Genomic DNA, 22,445 nt, shown 5'->3' on the forward strand with positions numbered 1-22,445 from the left:
AGTTTGAGGCCAACCTGGGCTATAGAGAGTTCAAGGCCAGCCTAGACTATATAGAGACCGTATCTTGAAGAAAAAAATAATAAAAGTATTTGAGGAAAACACAGGGGGTGAATCTATGTAACCTTGGATTCACCAACGGATTCTTAGATAGGACATTAAAAGCATGAACAAAAATAAATCATTGATAAATTAGACTTTGTGAAAATTAAAATCTTTTATGTATCAAAGTACACTAGAAAGTAGAAAAACAACTCACAGAATGGGTTAAACTATTTCATAAATCATGTACCTGATAAAGGCCTAATATCCAAAGTACATAAAGTACTCCCTAATTTTAAAATGGGCAAAGCACCAGAAGGGACATTTCTCCAAAAACAATATCCAAGCACATGAAAAGAGTGCTCAACGTGTTAGTCAATAAGGAGATGTAAATCAAAACTATAATGAAATACTATTGCACACGCATAGGATGGCTATAATTAAACAGTAAAGATAATAATAATAAACAAAAGCACATGTTGGCAAACATGAAGAAAAGTTAGAACTTCGTATGATGCTGTCATGGATGTAAAATGGCCAGCCACTGTGGAAAGAAGTTTAGCAATTCCTTGAAAAGTTAAAACACAGAATTTTAATATACCACAGCAATTTTACTCCTAGGTCCATACCTGAAAGAACTGAAAACAGCCAATCAAACATATATCTGTACACACATGCTCACAGCAGCACTATTCACAGTAGTCAAAAGGTGGGACAGCCCAAATGTCCATCATTGGGCAAATGGATAAATAAATTACGGTATACACATACAGTGGATTATTACTCAGCACTAAAAAGGAATGAAGTACTGATATACATTACATGTAGATACTAAAACATTATGCTAAGCACAAGAAGCTAGATGCAAAAGATCACATTTCATGATTTATATGAAATATCTGTAATAGGTAAATCCATAGAGATACAAAGTAGATTGGTGTTTATCAGGAGGCTAGTGGAAAGCAAACTGGATAGCGATTACTTAATGGGTACACAGCTTTCTTTAGAGTGATGAAAATATTTTTTTAACGTGACAGAAGTTGTGTTTCACAACACTGAGTGTACACTGTGCCAGTGAATTGTACACTTCAAATGGCTAGTACATACTGCATGAATTTCACCTTGATGTTAAAAAGGGGGGGGGGGTGAAACAATCTATCGCTGTGAGGGCAGATGAGGAGGAGGACAGGCAGGAGGCAGTCCTGTTGATGAGCCACAAAATCCAACGAATGGCATATCAGAAGTACAGTCGAGATTCTCAGGAGAAATGATTAATGATATCCCACTTCATTTGTCTTACTTTATGCAAAATGCTGTCAAACATTTTTTTCTATTAAAAAATCATCCATACCCACTAATCCACAACTAAAAGCAACACACGATAATAGGGAAAAAGCATGTAAGTGAAACCTGGATCCTGGATTTAATCCACTTTGCCTGTCACGTTGTGAGGAATTCATTTAACTTCTCTGGTCCTCAATTTCCTTTACTATAAACTGAGAGTACTATTAATGAAAACAATAATAAAAATAACGAGTGTTTATGAGCATCTTCAGTGTGCCAGGCAGTACTGTTTCCGATGCTAACACTGACTTTCAAATGTCACTCTGCTAAATGTTGGCCTATTTAATACCACACACCCTGTAAGAGAGGTACTATTATTATCCCCACTTTAAAGGTGAGGAAACCAAGACACAGAGAGGATTAAGTAGAAGAGCCACACAGTCTGGCTCTACAGCCCATGTTCTTACTGGGCACTCTACTGGACCATCTCTCAGACCACTGCCAATTCTAAAATTCTGAGTCCATGTACGTTTAAGGCAGCTTAAGGACATTATTAAGCCCTTCTGCTTCGCTGTCACTTAGCAATTAACATTCTTGAAATATGCTAAGAGCCTTGTTCTGAATGACACCTAAGCACCAGATGTACAACCCTGACAGAGCTCTGCTGAAGCATTATAATGGGAAGAAATGGCTCGTTTGTATCTGGCTATCTGTGTGAGATACTGCTAAGTAAGTACCAAAGAGCCCAGAGGAGATTTATCTGTCACTCAAACTCCTTCTGACGCCAGGCCCGACAGTTCTCTTGCAAAGAAGAGACCAGTCACCAGTCTGGTGGTGCCTGTTTAACCGTTCAGGGAAACAGATAATTTCACATCTCAAAAGAGCAGCAGTGATTCCAGGCAAATCAGGTGTATTTCTAGTTCAGTGGTTAGCAAACATTTTCTGTAAAGCAACAGTGTTTGGGGCTATATGTCATCTCTGTGGTACATACTTTGTGGTTTTTTTCAAATTCTTTAAAAATGCAAAAACCATTTTTGGCTTGCAGGCTACACAAAAGTATGTGCTGGCTGTGGTGACCCATCTGCACTAGTTCACTGGATAAGTCACCTTATCACGTTTCTGTACATTTGAAGAATTTTTAGCTGATCCAAGAGTGTCCTTAACTACATTAAAACTACAAAAAAGTTGTCCTTCATAGGAAAACTAATTAAGAAATCAACAGCATTATTACACACACAAATTCATTTCAGTGTTTACTAAACACCTAATACATACAGGATGTTGGGTAACTGCTACTAACCATCCTTGTAAAGTACACAACCCAGTTAAGGTTCCAAGAGAAGTAAATAATGTAAAGGTGTCACAAGAAATATTTTGAAAAACATGCAGCAGCAGTCCTGACATGGTTATGACTCCATCTAGTAGAAGCAGCAACATCAAAGGCTTCAGAGGTGGCATTTGGGATGGATTAAGTAGTACTGAAAAGCTGAATGGTAGGAAAGGAAAGCCCCACGCAGACTGAACACCTTTAGCCAAAGCATGACAGTGGAGAAACACAAGCTGCATTCACAGAAAATTAAATAGTGGCCCAATTTGTTCAGCTTCAGTGATGTGGAAACTATTTGGAACCCTGGAGAGGAAAATAGTGGGAGATACAGCTGAATAAGTAGGTTGGGAGGTCCAGAGCACAGACAGCCCTGAGTTCCATGCTGAAAAGTGAAGCCAACTTACAGGCAACAACAACTCATGAAGGGTTTCTGACACTGCAGGGTAATGAGCAGAGCTGTTCAAGAAAGGTTACTCTGGTAATGACAAATATGATGAACTGGAGAAGGCAGAATCCCAAATACCAGTTAGCTGGCTATTTAAAAAATCCACACATACCAAATGTACTGAGAGCTCAAATTGCAACAACAGTGATGGTAATAAATGGGGGTGAGAGTAGAGACAGAGCCCAAAGTGCTACACAATAGACTAAATTTGTGCTGACAAAGAAAAAATCAGATCAGAAATTTGGATATATCCAGTAACGATGAAAATTTACTCTATAAAACTTTTAAGTAAAGGAATAAACAGTAAAAGTATGCTTTACAAGATCAATCAGGCAGTGTGAGCAAGACAGAGTAGATACAAACAGACTGGAGTCCACAGGCCTGCCAGGAAACCACTGCAGTAATCAGCCCTTTGGGGATGCTGGTGTGAGCATGGATTATGACAATGGAGATGGAAAATCAGCCGTGGATACCTGAGTTGTTTCAAAGAAGGCTGCAAGAGTCTAGTACTAACTGAAATAGAACAGATAAAAGACAGAACTCAAAACTGATTGCAGATTTGAGGCCAGGATAAATTGAATAATAGTTAACAAAGATGTGGAAAACAAGCCTGGAGAGAAAAATAAAGAGTTCCATTTAAAATATAATAATTTAGAAAAGATAGGTGTCTATGCAGAAACAGTCAGAAACCACTGACCAAAGAGAACCAGCATTCTGAATATCAAGCTATACTACTAATAACAACTAAGCAGTATATCCCAATAGAATTTCCAATGATTTACTGCTCCAGAAGCTTCAGTCACTCATTCTATTGAGTTACTAACATATACCAGGTACAGTGCCAAGCAGTAGGGATGAACTCTGGTGAAGACAGACACCCTCCCTACCCTCACACAGCTTATAGTGTTCCAGGAAAGAGAGGCGAGCAAATGTGCAATCAGAATATAACAGGATAAGGGTAGTGATGAGAGAAATACAATGCCAACTATCTCGGGAACATAAAAGAGGGGTAACCAAATTGAACATAGGAGACAGTTACAGAAAAAGAAAACCTTCCCATGGAAATATATCTATGCTAATACTCGTAAGGACAGACTTTAGCATAAGAAAATGTTAAGGACAGAGTATTTAAAAATAAGAAATGACATCAGACAAGACTTTACAAGCTATTAATTACTTAGGGTAAATACTACTGATTAGATCCAAAAATAAGAGGGACATGATCAGCATTTTAGAAATGCCAAAAACCAGTAAAGAAATAGGTATCTGGGTGTCACTATCAGTAGTGATTCAAAGAGAAAAGGGTCTGGATGACTCTTCTGATCTGACTTGAGAAAGGGAGCGGACACTGGTACTATTCAATGAATAAAGGAACACAACAGGAAGGGGTGTTCTGAGAGGAGGAAGAGACCTGAGCTCAGTCTGGGTCATGTGAATGCGTAAGTCTCAGAAACATCCAAACACTCAACCCAAGTCCAGTCTTACAGAAATGTGGACTAGAAATGTATACTTGAGAGGGCTCTAAAACATCTAGCTGCAATGTGTTAATGAGAATGGAAGCCTGAGGACAAGCTTAAGGACTCCACTGAAAGCTTTCCCAGCATAAAAAACTGCAAGTGAGCTTTCATCTAGCCCTTTTCCACTGAATTAGATAGAATCTGAAATCATAATGGGGGCAAGCAAAAAAAAAAAAGTAAACGTTTCATTCTACTACTTGGACACATTTTCAGATGCAGCAAATATACTTTTAAAAAAAAGTACAGTATTTATTTGTATGAGTACTCCTGAAACAGCTACTTGATAAATCAACAGACAGCCTGTGATTCTATGTGCGTATATTCATAGACATTGAGACACTTTTAAGTGTCAGCCAAGTTTAAACCAAGAAAACCCGTGCACGAATCTCTGCTAAGCATCAGCAGGCTTTGGATGTGCTCTGTCTTGGGTTCTGATGAAGCCCAGATGCTGAGTTGTTAAGGAGAGATGGTAAGATCTCTTCTCAGACTGAGCTGAATATTTACATCCCCGCAATGTGGCTATGGTTTCAGACATGTTTTTTCCCTCAAAGAGACAGTAAGGAGAATGAGAGGTAAGAATAGTGTTATTAAGCAAAGATACATGGATCCTAAAACTAAAATGATCCTTTTGTTAAAATTCAAGTCAAAAAAAGGATGAAAAGATTCTTGTTCACAGGTCATTGTTTTAAAGTACCCTCGGAAACCAATCACAACTACAGTCACACACTCCTGAGCATAATGTTGACTAAGTGTCATCAATGGTACTCCATGGTGGGAGCACAGAAAGTGACCCTGCTACAGGCGCCATCCCTTAAGTGAAAAGTCTGTTGCACAATAGAGCAGCAGTAAGGAGAATGGGATGCTAGTATACTTCACTCACTCTTGAAAAAATATAAATTAAGCAAAGTCCTAGGATAATAAAGGCAAGTAAGGCATAATCCTACCCTAAAAGAATGGAAGTCCTAAAGAATATATATATATATATATCCAAACTGCTATATATATATATAGCAGAGAAGACATAAGTGAGAGGAGGAAGAAAAGACAACAGTGACAGCAACCTAACTGGCACTAGTGGAGAAAAGAAAGAGCTGGTAGAGAGGGTCCCCAACTTCCAGGACAGCTTAAACTGAAATTAACCTATCAGAGGAAAATGAAAGTCAAGAATGTCTTCATTACAAATCTATTCTAAAAGAGAACAGTAGACACAAGTTTTCGAAATTTTGAACATAACAAAATGTTGAACTCCAAATCCCCTGGGTAAGGACAAATCTAAAGCTGTTTCTGTTTACTTCTCAAGAATCTGAAACATCTATATAAAGAACCATACCTAGCTTTCAATCTTCCATATTAAAACTCTGAAAAGCTCAAAAATTGTGCTAAGAAGAAAAGAACCTCCAAATTCATAACAGGAAATGTGGCATTTTCCCAGATTATTCTCTGGCTTCAGTGAAGAGAGAACGGGGGACCACACTGCAGCAAGAGGATTTATAAATACCAATTACAGGATAAGATGATTTTCCAAACATCTGTCAAATGTTAATTTGATCCAAGAGAAAAAGAAAGGGGAGTGGGGAGGAAGTAGTCAGAGGGAAGCCAAATATAGTGACTAATGTGTGGGAATTTTGTGGACCTGGGTGGGTTGATGGCTTCCCGGGCATTGAATGCCTCCTCTTCAATAATAAATACCCTAGTCTATAGGATGAGGCACTTTATCCTATTGAAGTACTTGCCTTTGTACTCTCTCATTTACTGTTACAATGCACGGCTACTCCATCTCTCTTGTTAAATGTAAAAATAGAGACTTAGTACTTTGACATGTTACATGAAGTGAGAAGAAAAGTAGAAATGTCATGTGGCACAATAGTTTAAAAAAAGGTGGGGGGAGGGATTCAAATGACTTATGCCTGAGTTCAAATCATAGATCTGCTACTTACTAGCTATGTAATCTTGGGTCAATAGTTTAATTTTTTCTTTCAGGGTATTTCATTCATAAAATGAGAATAACTCTCATCTCATAAAATTGTTACACTGATTACATAGAAACACTTCAAGTAACTGGTATACAATCTGACACATTTGTTACACAGATTAAATAGAAACTAAGTATCTGGTATAGGGTTTGACACATTTTCGGTACTCCACAAATGAAAACTAGCAATGATAGTTTTTAAAATCTCTGTACCCACCTGGAATGTTCCTAGGAGATTACACCAGCTCAGATTACACGAGTTTAGAAACAAGTTTTATTCTGGATTTAAAATGGGCTCAAATACCTACATGTTTTACAATTAAGCAGACAATAATTACAAATAGTCCCTGAAGATCTGTCCAGTCTGTTTCTTCTATTTTGTAATGGGTAGGGGGATGGAGGAAAGAAAACTGGATAGAGTATTATAAGAACAAGCTATTTTTATGATTTTCCAACTTTTCCTTGATGATGTACTGAAAGATCTGAATAGAAATTATACCATAACCAGCTCTCTGTTGTTAACACACAGGCTGTGCTTGGGACACTTAATCCTTACTTCTAAAGCTCTGCTGTATACTTGTGGGATGTGTTCTGGAAACAAGTTAGATCCAGTAATGTGACTACCAAGAAGAAGAAGTCATCTGTTTAACTTTCAGTTCTGTAAAGTTAACTAAATGAAAACCTCTTAACTTTTCTGGGTTTCAGCACATTCATCCTGAAAATGAATACACTCATACTTGCCCTACTTGACATGCTATAAATTGAGGAAGACATCTCCAACAGTATTTAATTAAAGAAATTAAATGACAGAAGAAATCTTCAGAGGAAATTAAATGATGAAAATCATCAAGTCATTACTTTTCACAGGTAACATGGCAGATGGAAGAGTGCTTATCTAGAAGGATACAGAAGATGTGTTTGGATGACCAGTTCTACATCAAACTAATATCTTGGCCATTCTTTTATTCCACAGTTATGTACCACACACCTATTAGATGCCTGATATTAGAAATAAGAAGTTAAGATAGTTTTGTACTCCCTAAAAAGGGAGAGAGAGAGATCCTCCAAAAATTAGAAACTGATACACTACTTTGGAGATAACTTAAGCAGTTGTCCAAAGGGCTTTGGAAGCAAAGAGCAAGCAGCAATTCACTGTATAGAAATGACTAAGTCACAAAGGTAAAGTAAATCACTCTACCACTCTGTGACTCAGTTTCCTCATAAACCAAATAATGATAGTAATTGTTACTTTACCTTCTTCCAAAGTTGTTGTAAAGATGGAGTAAAATTATTTATAGATAAATCCTTAAAGATTAAGGAGATATGAAAGTATGTAGTAAAAATATTATATTAATTATCTATATAGATACTAATTATATGTATACAGTTACGGCTAGGTCTAAGTTATCACCTACAGCATGGAACTAACTTGCCATCACAAGTTCAAGAGTTCATAAGGCCTCATAAGCCTCAATTTCTTCTAAATAACTAATATTTCCTGCAGGATCTGGGGGTTATTTTGTGTTGCGGTTTGGTTTGGTTTTGGTTTTTTGAGACAGGTCTCACTATATATACCAGACTAGCCTCAAGCTTTTGATCCTCTTTCCTCTACCACCCAGAGTGCTGGGATCACAGAAGTGACCCACCACTCCTGGGTCTCTAGGATACTGGACAGCAAATTAGGATTTTCTTGCTTTTGAGATAAGGAAGCTAAACTTAGAGAGGTTAAGTGATTTGCTCAGGGAACACAGTACCTGAGCAAACCTGGGATTAGAAATTCAGGTTTTGTACTTTTCAAAAGTGCCACACCTTGAAAAATACAAAATAAGGAACTTTCATTTGTACAGGCCCTCAAAACATATCCTGAAACTTGCTGTAGTACCTAAATCTTCGATCTCAGCTTTATACTTGAGATAATAAAGGTATGTGGTTACTTCTGTAAAACTTAACACTAAATTGTCATTTCAATCTCCTGAAAGTTCATTTCACTAGAAAAGATTTGATTCTTTTGACTTGGATTCCATTTCCAGGGTAAGTTTTTTCCATTAAAATGAGGAAGCAGTGCCATCTACTGGACTCTGAAGATACTGCTACTATAGTTTTTAGCATGAGTAAAGAATTCCTAGTAGTCTAATGATTTTTGCATTTGATCAATAGCCCAGTATGAGTTACATAAAAATGATTATCAAAAGTTGAGGGTAGCCAGGCACCAGTGGCTCACTCCTGTAATCCTAGATACTCAGGAGGTAGAGATCAGGAGGATCGTGGTACAAAGCCAGCCCGGGCAAATAGTTCGTAAGACCCTATCTCTAAAAAACTCATCACAAAAAAATGGCTGGTGGAGTGGCTCACGGTGTAAGCCATGAGTTCAAGCCCCAGCACCACAAAAAAAAAAAAAAGTCAAGTCTAGCAGGAAAACAAGATGAAAGAAATATCATCTTCTGGATGTTTTTATTTCCAATTATTGCTATGACAGTCCTAGACACAGAAAGTGTTCACTGACAAGATTATTGAGTCCCTACTCTATACCAGGCACTGAGCTAGGGATACAATGCTGACACAACGGTAAGCATCAAAGATGTCAACGCTCTCATCACAGGGTGCAAAACTGGGTGAGTACTAATCTCTATCACTGAAATTTATCCATGTGCCAGGCTCATCATGTACATTACCATATTTAATCCTCAAAACAACTTAGGATGAGGTACTAATTGTTACCTGCATTTACAGAGGAGAAAAGAAAGTCAGAGATGACTCAATTTGCCTGGGATTAAATCCACATCAATGTGACTCCCAAGCCTGTTGTTTGTTTTTGGGGGGTTGGGTTGGTTGGTTGTTGGTGGTCCTGGAGATTAAACCCAGGACCTTGTACTTCAGCTATGTCCCCAGCCTTTTTTAACTCTAACTATGCCCCAACTGGCTAGGAACTGTGATCTTCCCGTCTCCACCTCCAGAGCAGCTCAGATTATAGGCATGTGACACTATGCTGCCACCAAAACCATATTCTTCACCACTAGGAGTGTGCATGCACCCAAAGTAGCTGCCAGCAATCCATCAAAAGAACAATGGTTGCCAAAAGGATATTCAGGCAAAGACAACCTTATGAGTATGCATTTATGGCAAAAATCCTGAACTGGGAACTGAAAGATTTCTGGCTTATTAGTTCAAAGTCTTTTATTCTCCACCAGCCCCCAGTAGCCATCCTAGCAGTTAAAGCAACCTAGAAAACCGCTACAGTCACCTAGCTTTCACCAACCTAGGTCCACTCCACTCCCAATGTTCCTCTTTGATTCTCCATAGTTTTCAAACATTAAAACCTCTTCCCAGGATGTGAATGTTATTATTCGTAGTATTGCCAGACTCTGTGCTGGATGGTGAGCTAGTTACCAGCTGCAGAATGAACTTAATGCCTCAACCACATCAGGAGAGCAAGCCCTGGAAATGCAGCATGACAATCAGCAGCAGACTCACAATTCTCTGATTAAATCACAAACAATTTTATTATGCAAATACCAAGTCCCAAGAATCATGGTAAAAGGGGAGCAATGAAAGAGGTGACTCCATTTTGGATAAGAGAAGCACTTTAAAAGCAGACATCTAAAAAGGCATGGGAAACAACAGGCTTCTCAGAGAAATAACAAGCCTCTCACCAAAGTAACAAGATGCAGCTGCATAATGTGGGTAGTGGGCCCCAAGCCAGGACGAGCTGACCAGACCCTCCTGGAATGTCCAGTTCAGTAAGGACAGGGACAGACAGGTGGTCGGACTTTATGAGAAACTAACTAGGCACCAGCCAATCACAAATATAAAATAATTGGACCTAAGCCAGTTAATACCCTATATCATCTCCTGGACTTCAGTCATTCTTTGGCTTAACTCTTTCACTAAGTCCCACCTGTTAGGGTCCTTTGCTATCCTTTCAATAAGGTTTGTGCTTGCTTTAACTCTTAACTCCTGGTCTGGCATCTTCAATCATCGACTGCGCCAGGACACAAACCCGGGGAACAACAATCCAGTGTCAATGGTAGGGATTGAGGATTCAGTATCACATATGTCAATCTATCCTTGAAAAGTTTATAGACTGCCAGGCGCCAGTGGCTCATGCCTGTAATCCTAGCTACTACGGAAGCAGAAATCAGCAAGATTGTGGTTCAAAGCCAGCCTGAGCAAATAGTTCACGAGACCCTATCTCAAAAGCCCATCACAAAACAGGGGTTACAGAGTTTCCCAACCTATAGGCCCTGAGTTCAAACCCTAGAACTGCAAAAAAAAATTTACAGCCTAGGAAGGGGAGCCTAGTTACAAAGTGACTTATCTTCTTCCAAGCGATACATAGGATGTAGACATACTACAGAAATCAGAAGATGAAACTTTAAAAGAAAGAAAGAAAGAAAGAAAGAAAAGTCTATCTGAAAGCCAGGCATGGTAGTGCATGCCTGTGACCCCAGATACTTGGGAGGCGGAGGCAAGAAGATAGTTAGTGGTCAGTCAGGACAAAATTTGAGAAACACTATCTCAGAAATGTCAAGTTTGAACTGAGTTTTAAAGATATCATCTAGAATAACTTCTATTTTGCTAATAAATACAATGGGCAGTTTTTAGTCCTCATTTTACTTAACCACTTACCTCCCTTAAGAAAACAAACTAACACAAAGACAGAAACAAACTTTTTTTAATATGAAGGAAAAAACCCTTTATTTCTTTGGTCTCTGAAATTCTACAAGCAACTTTACTCTCTTTTCTCTCTTCCTCTGACCATCATTCTCAGTCACCTTTTCTGATGCCTCTCTTTCCCTATTTGGCCTTTACCAGCTGGAGGCCCAAGACTTGGTTATGTAGCCTTGTACTTTCTAAGTGTATGCCTGTTCCTAGTCTAAATTATCCACACGTGATTTCAGTCACTCTTTCCATTGGTCTCACATTTATATGGCTAACCTAGTTTCCCCTCTGAAGTCTAGACTCATGTATCCAAATGCCTACTTATGCATGGTGTCTCAAAGGCCATCTCAAACTCCAAATGACCAGACCTTAACTCACAATCTGCCTCCACCAACCTGGTCTTCCTGCAGTGTCCCTTAGTTTTCTGTACCTGCACCTTTTATCCATAGAGTTACCTCAAGCCAGAATCCAAAAGTCATCCTTGGCATCTCCCTTTTTCTTATACCTAAAATTCAAACCATTACCAAGTCCTAATGGTTTCATCTCTTTAACCTTTTTTTTTTTTTTTTTGGTGGTGGTACTGGAGTTTGAACTCAGGGCCTCACACTTGCTAGGCAGGCGCTCTACCACTTGAGTCACTCCACCAGCCCTTTTTTGTGTTGGGTATTTTGGAGATAGGATCTCTCAAACTATTTGCCCAGGCTGTCTTCGAACCAAGGTCCTCTGATCTCTGCCTCCTGAGTAGCTAGGATTTCAGGCGTGAGCCACCAACACTCTCCTCAACCTTTCTTAAGTCTATCTACTGGGCTGGAATGTGGCTCAGTGGTAGAGTGCTTGCCTAGTGTGTGCCAGGCCCTGAATTCAAGTCCCAACACCACAGGAGAAAAAACATCTATTCTACCACATCCTGTTCCAAAGTATTGACATCCCTTACCTGATATACTGCAAGATCCTTCTTATTGTCTTCCCACATATATTCTCGCCTCTTCTACAATCAGTCCTTACTGTGGCCAGAATAAAATCATTAAAACACATATCTGATTATATCATTGCCATGCTAAAAATCCCTCAACAAAGGCCCCTATTCTCAGGGTAAAATCCTTGAAAAGGTTATGTGATGCCTACCTCTCCAACCTCACCTGGTGTCATTCACCCTCATCACTCAGACCTTTCTTCAGTTCCTCAGACTCACCATGTCCCCTTCCGCTTCGTGGCCTTCCAACGTATTAGCTTCCTCTGCTTTGAATGCTATCTGCATTCCACCCCCACTCCCTCATATACTTCATTTCCATTCATCATCAGGACTGCAGCTTTAACAGAAAAGTCCCCATAAAGACCTTTCTTAAGGCACTAGAATAGGCTTGCCTTCAGTTCCTGGGCTCAACTGATGCTCCTATCTTAGCCAAGTAGCTCAGACTACAAGGGTGCACCACCACACCCACCTTCACTGTTATATTCTTAGCACTTAAGAGAACAGCAGTGGACATAGAGCAGTTGCTCAGTAAGATGTTGAATGCAACAGAATTTCAGATAACCAAGAATTATGAAACAACATGATCACTTACAGCAAATAATATAGAGAGTTCAGATTTTTCTCTTTTTTTTGGAAAAACACCAAAATAGTGAAGAAAGGACATAGGTTTTAATCTTAGCTCAGCAGCTTTCTAAACCCTGAGAAGTTCATCCTTCACAATCTGTGTCCTTATCCATAAAGTGAAGAGGACAAAACTCACCCCACTGGTTTGTGGCTAGTAGTAAGTGGGAAAAAGAGCTTGAATAACTGGGCCTGTTACATAGGGATGCTCAGTCCTCTTCTTTCTCTAATCACTGATGGACGTAGAGACAGTGTAGACTATCAAACAGCTTGACTTCTGGTTTCTTAAACTTACTGAAAGTTATAAAAATTTACTATTATAAAACTTGCATTTAATCAGAAGTCACCAGGGGGGAGAAATGACCCAAGCCTTGTATGCACATATGAATAATAAAAAAAAAATCATAAGTCACCATTCTTTCTAACTCCCAAAGAATTATGTAGAATAAGAGAGCACAGCTTGTTCAGGTTTTTCCTTAAAGAAAATACAATCCGGATTTAGAAAAGATTAAGTGGAAGGTTGTATGCCTTACAGAACAAGTTTCCCTCTGGAAAGCATTCAACCTAAGCCACACTGATCAAACTTACAATGATACTTAAAGCATGATTCTATATGCATAGTTTCTCAGGATTGTATCTACCCAGGTGTGCCTAGCACACCTGCAGTAACCAAACCCTTAACATCAGGACAATCCTCTTACCTTATGTTCAAATGGAGCACCATAGTAGCCATCATTTAGCCCAAAAATTATTTCATTTTGGTTGCGGGCCTGAATCTAAGAGAGGAGGAAAACATACTGTTAGTTCCATTCTCATTCCACTTTAATATGATCAGAGAACAATGCTTGTAACAGGACCCATTTCAATGCTAAGAAGGAGGCTAGCTACATCTAAACAAAGTAGCAAAAAACAAACTAGTCACTTAGCCAAAGAGCAGGTGATCCATGGCGCACTTCCTGCTTTAGTGAAAGGCCTCAGAGAACCATCACACGAGATCACAGGGGCTATTCTTCATTATTTTCCAGAACCATTTCTCGAAATAGTTATGGAACAGCTGTTTCCAAAGGACAGGGGATCAGAGGCACCCTGCACATGCTCTGATCTCAAAAAATAATAGTAATAGTAATCCAGGAAGTCCACATAAATGCTTTAAAAATGTGAAGCCCTTGAAAAAACCATAAGGATGAATATTCTTTTCTACTTTCAAAAGGACAGCTTAAAGATACAGTGTCCAATCCCCAGAGTCTTAACCATCTGCTTAATTACTGTCTGTGTACCACTCTGAGGTGCGACTAATGGCAGCTGCTGCAGACTCAACTTCACCCACTGCTGGGAGGAATGTGACTTTAAACAACTAAAGAACTAGACGGGCATGGTGGTGCGTGCCTGTAATTCTAGCACTTGGGGAAACAGAGTCAGCCTAGGTTACATAGCAGGACCCTGTCTTTAAAAAGCAGAAAAAGAGGCACCCTTTCTTGGGGCTCCCTCCAAGTTCTGGGAGCTCTACTCTTTGTTACTTTTGTATCTCAATAAACTCTCCCACTTTACTCACAAAGAAAAAAAAAGGAGAAAAAAAAAATTAAAGAACTGAAATCTAAGATAACTCAAAATAATATAAAGTGCCCAAATGTGAAATACACAAATAGATTTAGTTACTTCATCAGAAAGAGTTGTGGCCTTAAAACAAAAAAAACAAAAACAAACAAACAAACAAACAAAAAAAAACATGCTTCTGCTGTGAAGGGTTAAAATGGTTTATGGGCTGGGGACAAAGTTCAAGTGATAGAGAGCCTGGCTGGAAAGCATGGGGCCCTGGTTTCTATCCCCAGTACTGCAAAATATTAATTAATTAATTAATTAAAGAGCATTCAAGCGGAGAAAGACTAGTAAGACTAGTAGAACAGAACATGATCCCTTCTTTCTCTAGCTAGAGACAGCATAGCCAAAACCATTAGCAGAGTACTCCTGTGATCATTATCTGACTTCCATATCTCCTACCTTTATTATTACAGCAAAATTAACCATACACTTCCTGTGTACCTCATCATTTAACTGCACTGAATACAACGGCAAAGGATGAGTAAGCAATCATAAATTTATAATGAAAGCTCTAATCAATCTCAAGAAGCTTTTCATCTCAAAAAGGAAAAGAGAAAGCACTACAAAATCAGTTTCAAGATTAGATGGATCTGAAATTTTATAAATATAAACTATTTTATATACACACAAACCCAGGAGCAAGAACATGAAAATTACATTCATCAAAATGTTAACAAGAGTTCTTTGTAGCTATGCAGAGAATTACATGTAATTTTTATTCTCAACTCTATGCTTTTTAAAAGTTTTCAAACTGTCCACAAAGAACCTGTATTACATTTTCAGTTGGAAGAAAAACTATATATGTATACAGCATTAAAGAAGGAGTGGGAAGAGCAGAAGCTTCATAAAGATGGGCATTAAATTAGTTCATGGAAAAATAAGCAACAACATAATTCTAGTACTTGAAAAGATGTGGGGGTAAGAGTCAAGGGACCTGGGTTCTAATTCAACTCAATTGGTTCTTAAGCAGTTCTTCAGAGGACAGAACTCCACTTGTCTCTTTAGCCCTGGTTCCCAGCACTCTTTACAATTACAGCAGTTAATCAGTTTTCATGGAACTTGCTTTCATTGCTTCATCAGCCAAATGCAGAAAACACTCCCTGCTCTTTTAGGAGTGTCAAAGGACCAAATGAAGTAATTGGATGTGAAAGTACTGGGGAAGTTAGACATCAAAAAACTCTGTTTAATGTATTAGAACTCAGGCAACAATAAAACTCAGAAAGATCCCTTTGTCCCTGACTAATAAAGAAAAATACACTTAACAAAACAGGCCATGACATATGCACACTATGTACTCTGCTGAACTGCTAAATTATGATAAGAAGTATAATATGTCCTATCCTTTACTCATTAAAGGTTGACTCGACAATAACAGTGCTACAATTTTCATATGGAAATGGTAGATCATAGAATTATTTATTTATTGTAGTGCTGAGGTTTGAACCCAGTACCTCATGCTTGGTAGGCAGGCACTCTACCACTTGAATCCCTCTGCCAGCCCTTTTTTTTTTTATAGGTTTTTTTCTCAAGATAAGGTCTCTGGAACTATTTGCCAGGGCTGGTTTCAAGCCACTATCATCCTAATCTCTGCCTCCTGAGTTGCTAGGATTATAGGCATAAGTCGCTAGCACCTGGCTTAGAATTTTATTACCCTAACCACAAACTCATATTTTGATATCTTTATGAAAAACAGCACACCTTATAAGACAGCTGATTAGAGTTAGTGAAATAAATAGCAAATACAGTCTGATCCATTTGCAGTTTAGGATCAGGGTCTGGAGAGGAGTGGCAAGGTGCGGTGTCCAGCAAGAAGCAGCCCCTGAAAGAGCACAAGAAGCAGGCCAAAGAGATAGGTGAGGAAGATGAAGCTTACAAACAGAAACAAAAAGAGAACAGAAGAAACTAAAAGCAAAGGCCGCAGGAAAGGGCTCCTAGTCATAGGCAGAATTAAGAAATCTGGCAAAAAGTCAGCTGCTCCTTCTGCCTGAAATGATGGTGACCCTGATTCCATTCCTACTTAAACATCTGGATTCCCTGCCACAATGTCTTTTGCAACTGATAGCTAGAATGAAGTGTTGTCTTGCAGTCTGCTGTACATTTAAGAATAAACTTTTGTTAAAACAAAACATACAGTCTGGGCCATGGAACAAGTCATAACCTAAATCCATCAATCACTCACTGTGTGACCTTCAGCAAATCACCTAATCTCTCTGAGCTTCTGTTTTTTCAATCAAACACTGAGGAAAGTAACAGTATCCGCTCCCTTGATCTTCAAAAAGCCCCCAGTCATTATGTGCACAACCACTGCAGGGATACACAATTGTTATTGTTATTAATATAGAGCTCTAGCCACTTAAACTAAGCTTACAAACTTCTGCCATTACACATAAGTCTGGATGCCACATGGCCCACATAAGCAGTATCAACAAATTCTCCAAATTCCTATCTTGACTATTTCCAAATTCCCCTGACTCTTTGTCATCATAATACAGATGAAGCCCAGCTTAGTACCTGACTTCTGGTAACCACATCCTGACAAGCTCTAACAGTTTATTCAGGGAACGTAGACATCGTGTGTAGTCCCGGCATGAGTCTGTAACTTTTGACAAGTCACACTGTCACTCTGTGTCTCTGGTTTCCTCAACTGAAAATAAAGGGAATCGATCACGCTCTGTGCTGCCATAATTCTGTGCCTGCTCTCATCTTTTCTTCTCTGGCTTATTCCAATGTATCACTCAAAATTTACTCAAGACCAACATAACCTAACTGACACTGTAAAACACTGCATTCAATGACAACATGACATGTGCATGTCATGGTAAACCAAAAATCTGAGGCCATAAAACAAGTCTAAAAAATTTTTTAAAAGACTGAAATCACTCAAATATTTTTTCTCTAAGCTCAATAAAATTAAAGCAAAAATCAGCAACAGAAGGATATCTGGAAAATCCATGAATGTTTAAAAACTAAATATGTCTCTAAGTAACTCATGATGCAAAAAAGAAATAAAAGATAAATCAGAAAATATTAGGAACATGGGCTGGCAGAGTGGCTCAAGCAGTAAGAGCACCTACCTAGCAAGCATGAGACCTTGAGTTCAAACCTCAGTACCACCAAAAAAAAAAAAAGCCTTCCCAGAAAATATTAGAAATTAAGTGAAACATGGTATCAAAATTTGTGGGATATAACTAAAGAATGCTTATTGGAAGATTTATGAAATGCTTTTTCTAAGAACAAAAGTCTCAAATCAGTGACTCCCCCTTAAGAAACTGGCAAAGAGAAGCAAATTAAGCCCAAAGCAGATAATAATAAAGAAAAAAATAGAAATCAATGAAATTAAAAACCATAACAAGACAATCAATGAAGTCATAGTTTTTGAAGAGTTAATAAAACTGATAAAGCTCTAGTAAAAGTAATCAAGAAAAAAAGAAAAAGACAGAAAATACCAGTAGCAACAGCAAAAGATCATTACAGAATCCTATACACATCCAAAGGATATAATAATATTGTAGAAAACTTTCTATCAATAAATTTGAAATCTCAGATGAAATAGACTCCTTTGAAAGAAAAATGATTAAAATTCACTGAAGTCATACATAGCCTGAATAGCTCCGTATCTAATAAAGTAAGTGAAATCATACTTTCAAACTTTCCCACAAAGAAATCTTAATATCCAGATGGCTTCAATGAAGAACTCTGTCAACCATTTGTGGAAGAAATAGCAACGACTCTACAAAAACTCATCTAGAAATGGAAGTAAACACTTTGCATTCCATTTTATGAGACCAGTATTACTGTGATACCAAACCAGATGGCCAAGAGCACTGAAAGAAAGTACAGACAAATAACCCTCATGAATACAGACACGAAAAACCTTAACACAAAACATAAGCAAATCAAACTGATCAGCACATAAAAACATGTTTATCCATAGATAAGTATAAATATATATATACACATATATATACACATGTAAAAGACAATGTATCACAACCAAGTAGGGTTTGTACTAGGAATGCAAAACAAACAAAAATCAGTTGACAAAACTCAATATTCCTTCAGGATTAAACTCATCTACAAACTAAGAATATAAAGAGCTAGGGGCAGGTGGCTCACATCTATAATCCTAGTTACATGGGAATCTGAGATCAGGTGAATTGCTGTTTGTAGCCTGCCGATGCAAATAGTTCTCAAGATCCCCATCTCCAAAATAACCAGAGCAAAATGAACTAGAGGTATGGTCTCCAGTTCCAGTCTCAGTCCTGGCAAACAAACAAAAAAAAAAAAGGAACTTCTTCAACTTGATAAAGTATTTTTTTTAATTACAACTATTATATTTAATAGTGAAAGACTGAAGTTTTCCCCCCAAAATCAAGAAAAAAACAAGAATGTCTATTCTACTTATATTCAACTTATAGTCAAGTTCTAAGCCAATGAAATAAAAGAACTAAAACATGCATACATTAGAAAGGAAGAGCTCACAGACAATGACAGTTTACTTAGCAATCTACAAAAGAATCTGGACAGAAAAGTGAGTTTAGCAAGGTCACAGAATATAAGCTCAATATAGAAATGTATACTTTTTTAAAAGTACAACAAAAATTGGAAACAGGAATACTTTTAAAAGAATGCCATTTAAATTCACATTAAAATTTGGAACCAACAGGTATAAAGCTAACAAAGTAGTACAATGTCTATATACTAAAAACTATAAAACACTGATAAAGCCAAAGATTTTCATAAATGAATTTTCATAAATGAACATATGTCTACAGACTGAAAGATTCAATACTAGTAAGATGTTAATTCTTCCCAGTTTCTTAGATTCCCCCATACAAAAAATATATGCTAATAAAAATGTTTGTAAAATAAAATTTTTCTTAAGATTCCTATCAAAGGGATTTTGATAGAAATTGACAAATGGATTCTAAGGTATATATGGAAAAGCAAAAAACAGAATAACTGGAATAATTTTGCTTATTTTTATTTAAATGTTTTAACTGATACATATTTAGAATAGCCAGAAAAATTCTCAAAAAAAGAATAAAGTAAGAGCACTCATGTTACCTGAATTCAAGATACACCATAAAACTACAGTAATCAAGACAACTTCCCATTGGCCAGAGGGCAGACATACAGATCAATGAGCCAGAGCCCTGAAATAGACCCACACAAATGACTTTCAACAACTGATTTTCAACAGTGATAACAAAGTAATTCATAGGAGAAATAACAGACTTTACAACAAAGAGCACAGAAACAACTATTCATCCATCTGCCTAATAATGAACCTTGTACTTCATATAAATGTTAATTCAGTGGGTAGATGTAAAACCTGAAACTAGAAAACTTCTACAAAAACACAAAATAAATTAAAATATGGCAAGAACATGACATCACTTGTAGAATCTGAAAAAGTGGAACTTATGGCAGTAGAGAATAAAATAGTGGTAACATGCGCTGGGTCAGGGTAAGTGGGTAGATATTGGTCAAAGGATATAAAATTTGGTTAGGAATCACAAGAGATCTATTGTAGGCCTGGGGATAGCTCAGTGGTAGAGTGCTTCCTCAGTATGACCCAGTCCTAGATCTGACCCTTAGCACTGCAAAAAATAAAATAAAAATTAAAGTATGGTAAGCAACTGAAATGAAAGATTTTCTTCCAATCTGAACAAAATATGCAGAATTAAAGTGTTTCTTCAAAAAGAAACACACCAGAACACATATGTTGAATGAATATTAAGAAAATATTCAAGATATTCAATCTAGGACTAACATTTTAGAGTTACTCTTAATAACAGTAACATAAATATCACAAAATAGAAATAGTATTCATTATAAGGTGAAGTGGAGGGTTACCTAGGATCACACGTATATTCTAGTGTGGCATAGCACAAAGAGAATGAATTTTTAAATTAGCCAAGCCTGGATTTATACATAGTTCCACTCTACTGTGTGATCTTGAGTATTTTTTAAAACTCTCTGAAGCTATTTTCCCATCTGGAAAATAAGGGCAATTGCTAAAAACATTAACTTTGATAACCTTTATGTGAGAAAGTCAAATAGGTTTCACTTCTTATGCAATTCTAATAGATTGCTAGTTGCATTCTGGAACACTGTTAGGCTCATGGAGCTGCTCTTGAGCTCAGCTCAGAGAATGAACTGCATCAGTGATGGGTACAGCAAAGGAGGGAGACAGGCACCAGTATATAAGCCAAACATTTGTTATCCCTGTTTATTCCCATAATAATTCAACTCTACTGGTCAAAAGAGAGATGTTTAGTGGTGTATTCCTTATTTCAACCTAATTTGCAGACTAGGGTAGAACGTACAAGGCAGAAAAAGCAGAATGTGAGAAGCATGTAACTTTCTTCAGGTATTTGTTTAAACTGGGTAACAAGTCAAGCATAATGACCATAAATAACATAAACAATAACATAAGTAAGCAATCATAGAAGTCTCTATAACAGAAAATGTAGAGACAGAAGAATCAATGGAAAGATTAGTCAGGTTAATTTGGAGATGACAGCTACTTGAAACTGCAATCTAAAAATTACCTGCTGACCCAAGAATTTCAGCCCATCCAAACAGACTTTCCATTCAATCAACAGCTGATAGATGTCATCCTTTCCACCCCATATCTTCACCACAAAGCAAGACACAGATGTATCAAGACGATCCGGCATTATTCCAAAATCAAGACTCCGCCACGTTGGATTCTGTTGGTGGAAATAAAAACATACTTTAGAAGACTAAAATTTACAATTATTTCAAATAGGCAGCAAATAATTTCATTTCTAAAAACCAAAAGACCTAAGTTAAAATAAATTGCACTTAAGTGAACCAGACATTCCAATTAACACAAAGAGGATGATAATGGTGCTTCTGAATTTATCTGCTTAGTATAGTCATTAAAAGTAACATACATTCCCATCCTTCATTGACACAGTTTCATACAGTAATTCACTCATTTATTCAACACTTAGCATGTGCTCATCAAAAGCCAACCAAGTGGCTCCTGCCTATAAATCCCATCTACTCAGGAAGCAGAGATCAAGAGAATCAAGTTTCAAGGCCAGCACAATCAAAATTGATTGACTGATTGTATTCATCTCAATCAATAAGGAAGGTGTGGTAACACATGCTTGTGATCCCAGCTTCTCAGGAGGCCACAGATAGAAGGCCAGCCCTGAGCAAAAATTTGAGACCCTACCTAAAAATCAGCTAAAAGCAAAAAGGGGCTACCAGGCACTGGTGGCTCACACCTGCAATCCGAGATCCTCAGGAGGCAGAGATCAGGAGGATCTCAGTTCAAAACCAACCCGGGCAAATAGTTTTCAAGAGACCCTATCTCAAAAAAAATCCATCACAAAAATGGGGTTGGAGGGAGAGTTGGTGGGATGGCTCAAGGTATAGGCCCTGAGTTAGAACCCCAGAACCACAAAAAAAAATGGGGAGAGTGCTGGGGGCCTGGTTCAAGAGGTAGAGTACCTGCTTAGCAAGTGCAAGGCACTAAGTTCAAATCCCAGCATGGAAAAAAAGAGAAAAAAATGCCAACACATAAACATTGACCCTAAAGGACCTCCAACTTATAGCTGAGCTCTGATCTCTGTTTAAAATAATTAAATCACTAGGATATAGCTCAATGGTAGAGTGCTTGCCCAGCATGTACAAGGCCCTAGGTTCAAACCCCAGCACCACAAAAACAAAACAAAAATAATCACAGTCCTTCACAGAAAGTTCAACAACAGAATTAGGCAATTACATAGAACACAGGAGGAATAACAAACTCTGAAGAACAGGGAAGACATGAGAAGGTGAGAAACTTGCTTTTAAAGGACAAGTACGATTTTGTTAAGTTAAAATGAGGAATTCCAGGCAAAAGGAACATGATATACCAGAGATCAGAGGTGTGAAATAGCGAAGTGTGTTCAGGGAGCTAAGAGCCACTGACAGGAGTGGCAGGACACAAAACTGAAGAGAAAAACGGGGACTTTAAAGGCTCTTTT

At 37.9% G+C, this 22,445-nt stretch overlaps 1 protein-coding gene across 3 annotated transcripts in view; it reads right to left on the reverse strand.

The window, feature by feature from the left end:
- Window positions 1–22,445, reverse strand: part of Uvrag (UV radiation resistance associated) — a 322,555-nt gene that overhangs the window by 240,136 nt on the left and 59,974 nt on the right. For 2 of the 3 annotated variants that reach the window (XM_074082663.1, XM_074082674.1), the window contains 4 exons: window positions 20,994–21,155; window positions 19,504–19,592; window positions 16,135–16,255; window positions 13,539–13,613 (listed from right to left, as the gene is read on the reverse strand). In XM_074082663.1, the coding sequence (XP_073938764.1) occupies window positions 13,539–13,613; window positions 16,135–16,255; window positions 19,504–19,592; window positions 20,994–21,155 (447 nt within the window). The remainder of the gene's footprint in view (window positions 1–13,538; window positions 13,614–16,134; window positions 16,256–19,503; window positions 19,593–20,993; window positions 21,156–22,445) is intronic. The other variant, XM_074082669.1, reaches the window with a different exon arrangement.

Source organism: Castor canadensis, chromosome 1 (genome assembly GCF_047511655.1).
Source record: "Castor canadensis chromosome 1, mCasCan1.hap1v2, whole genome shotgun sequence".
NCBI classification, from domain to species: domain Eukaryota; kingdom Metazoa; phylum Chordata; class Mammalia; order Rodentia; family Castoridae; genus Castor; species Castor canadensis.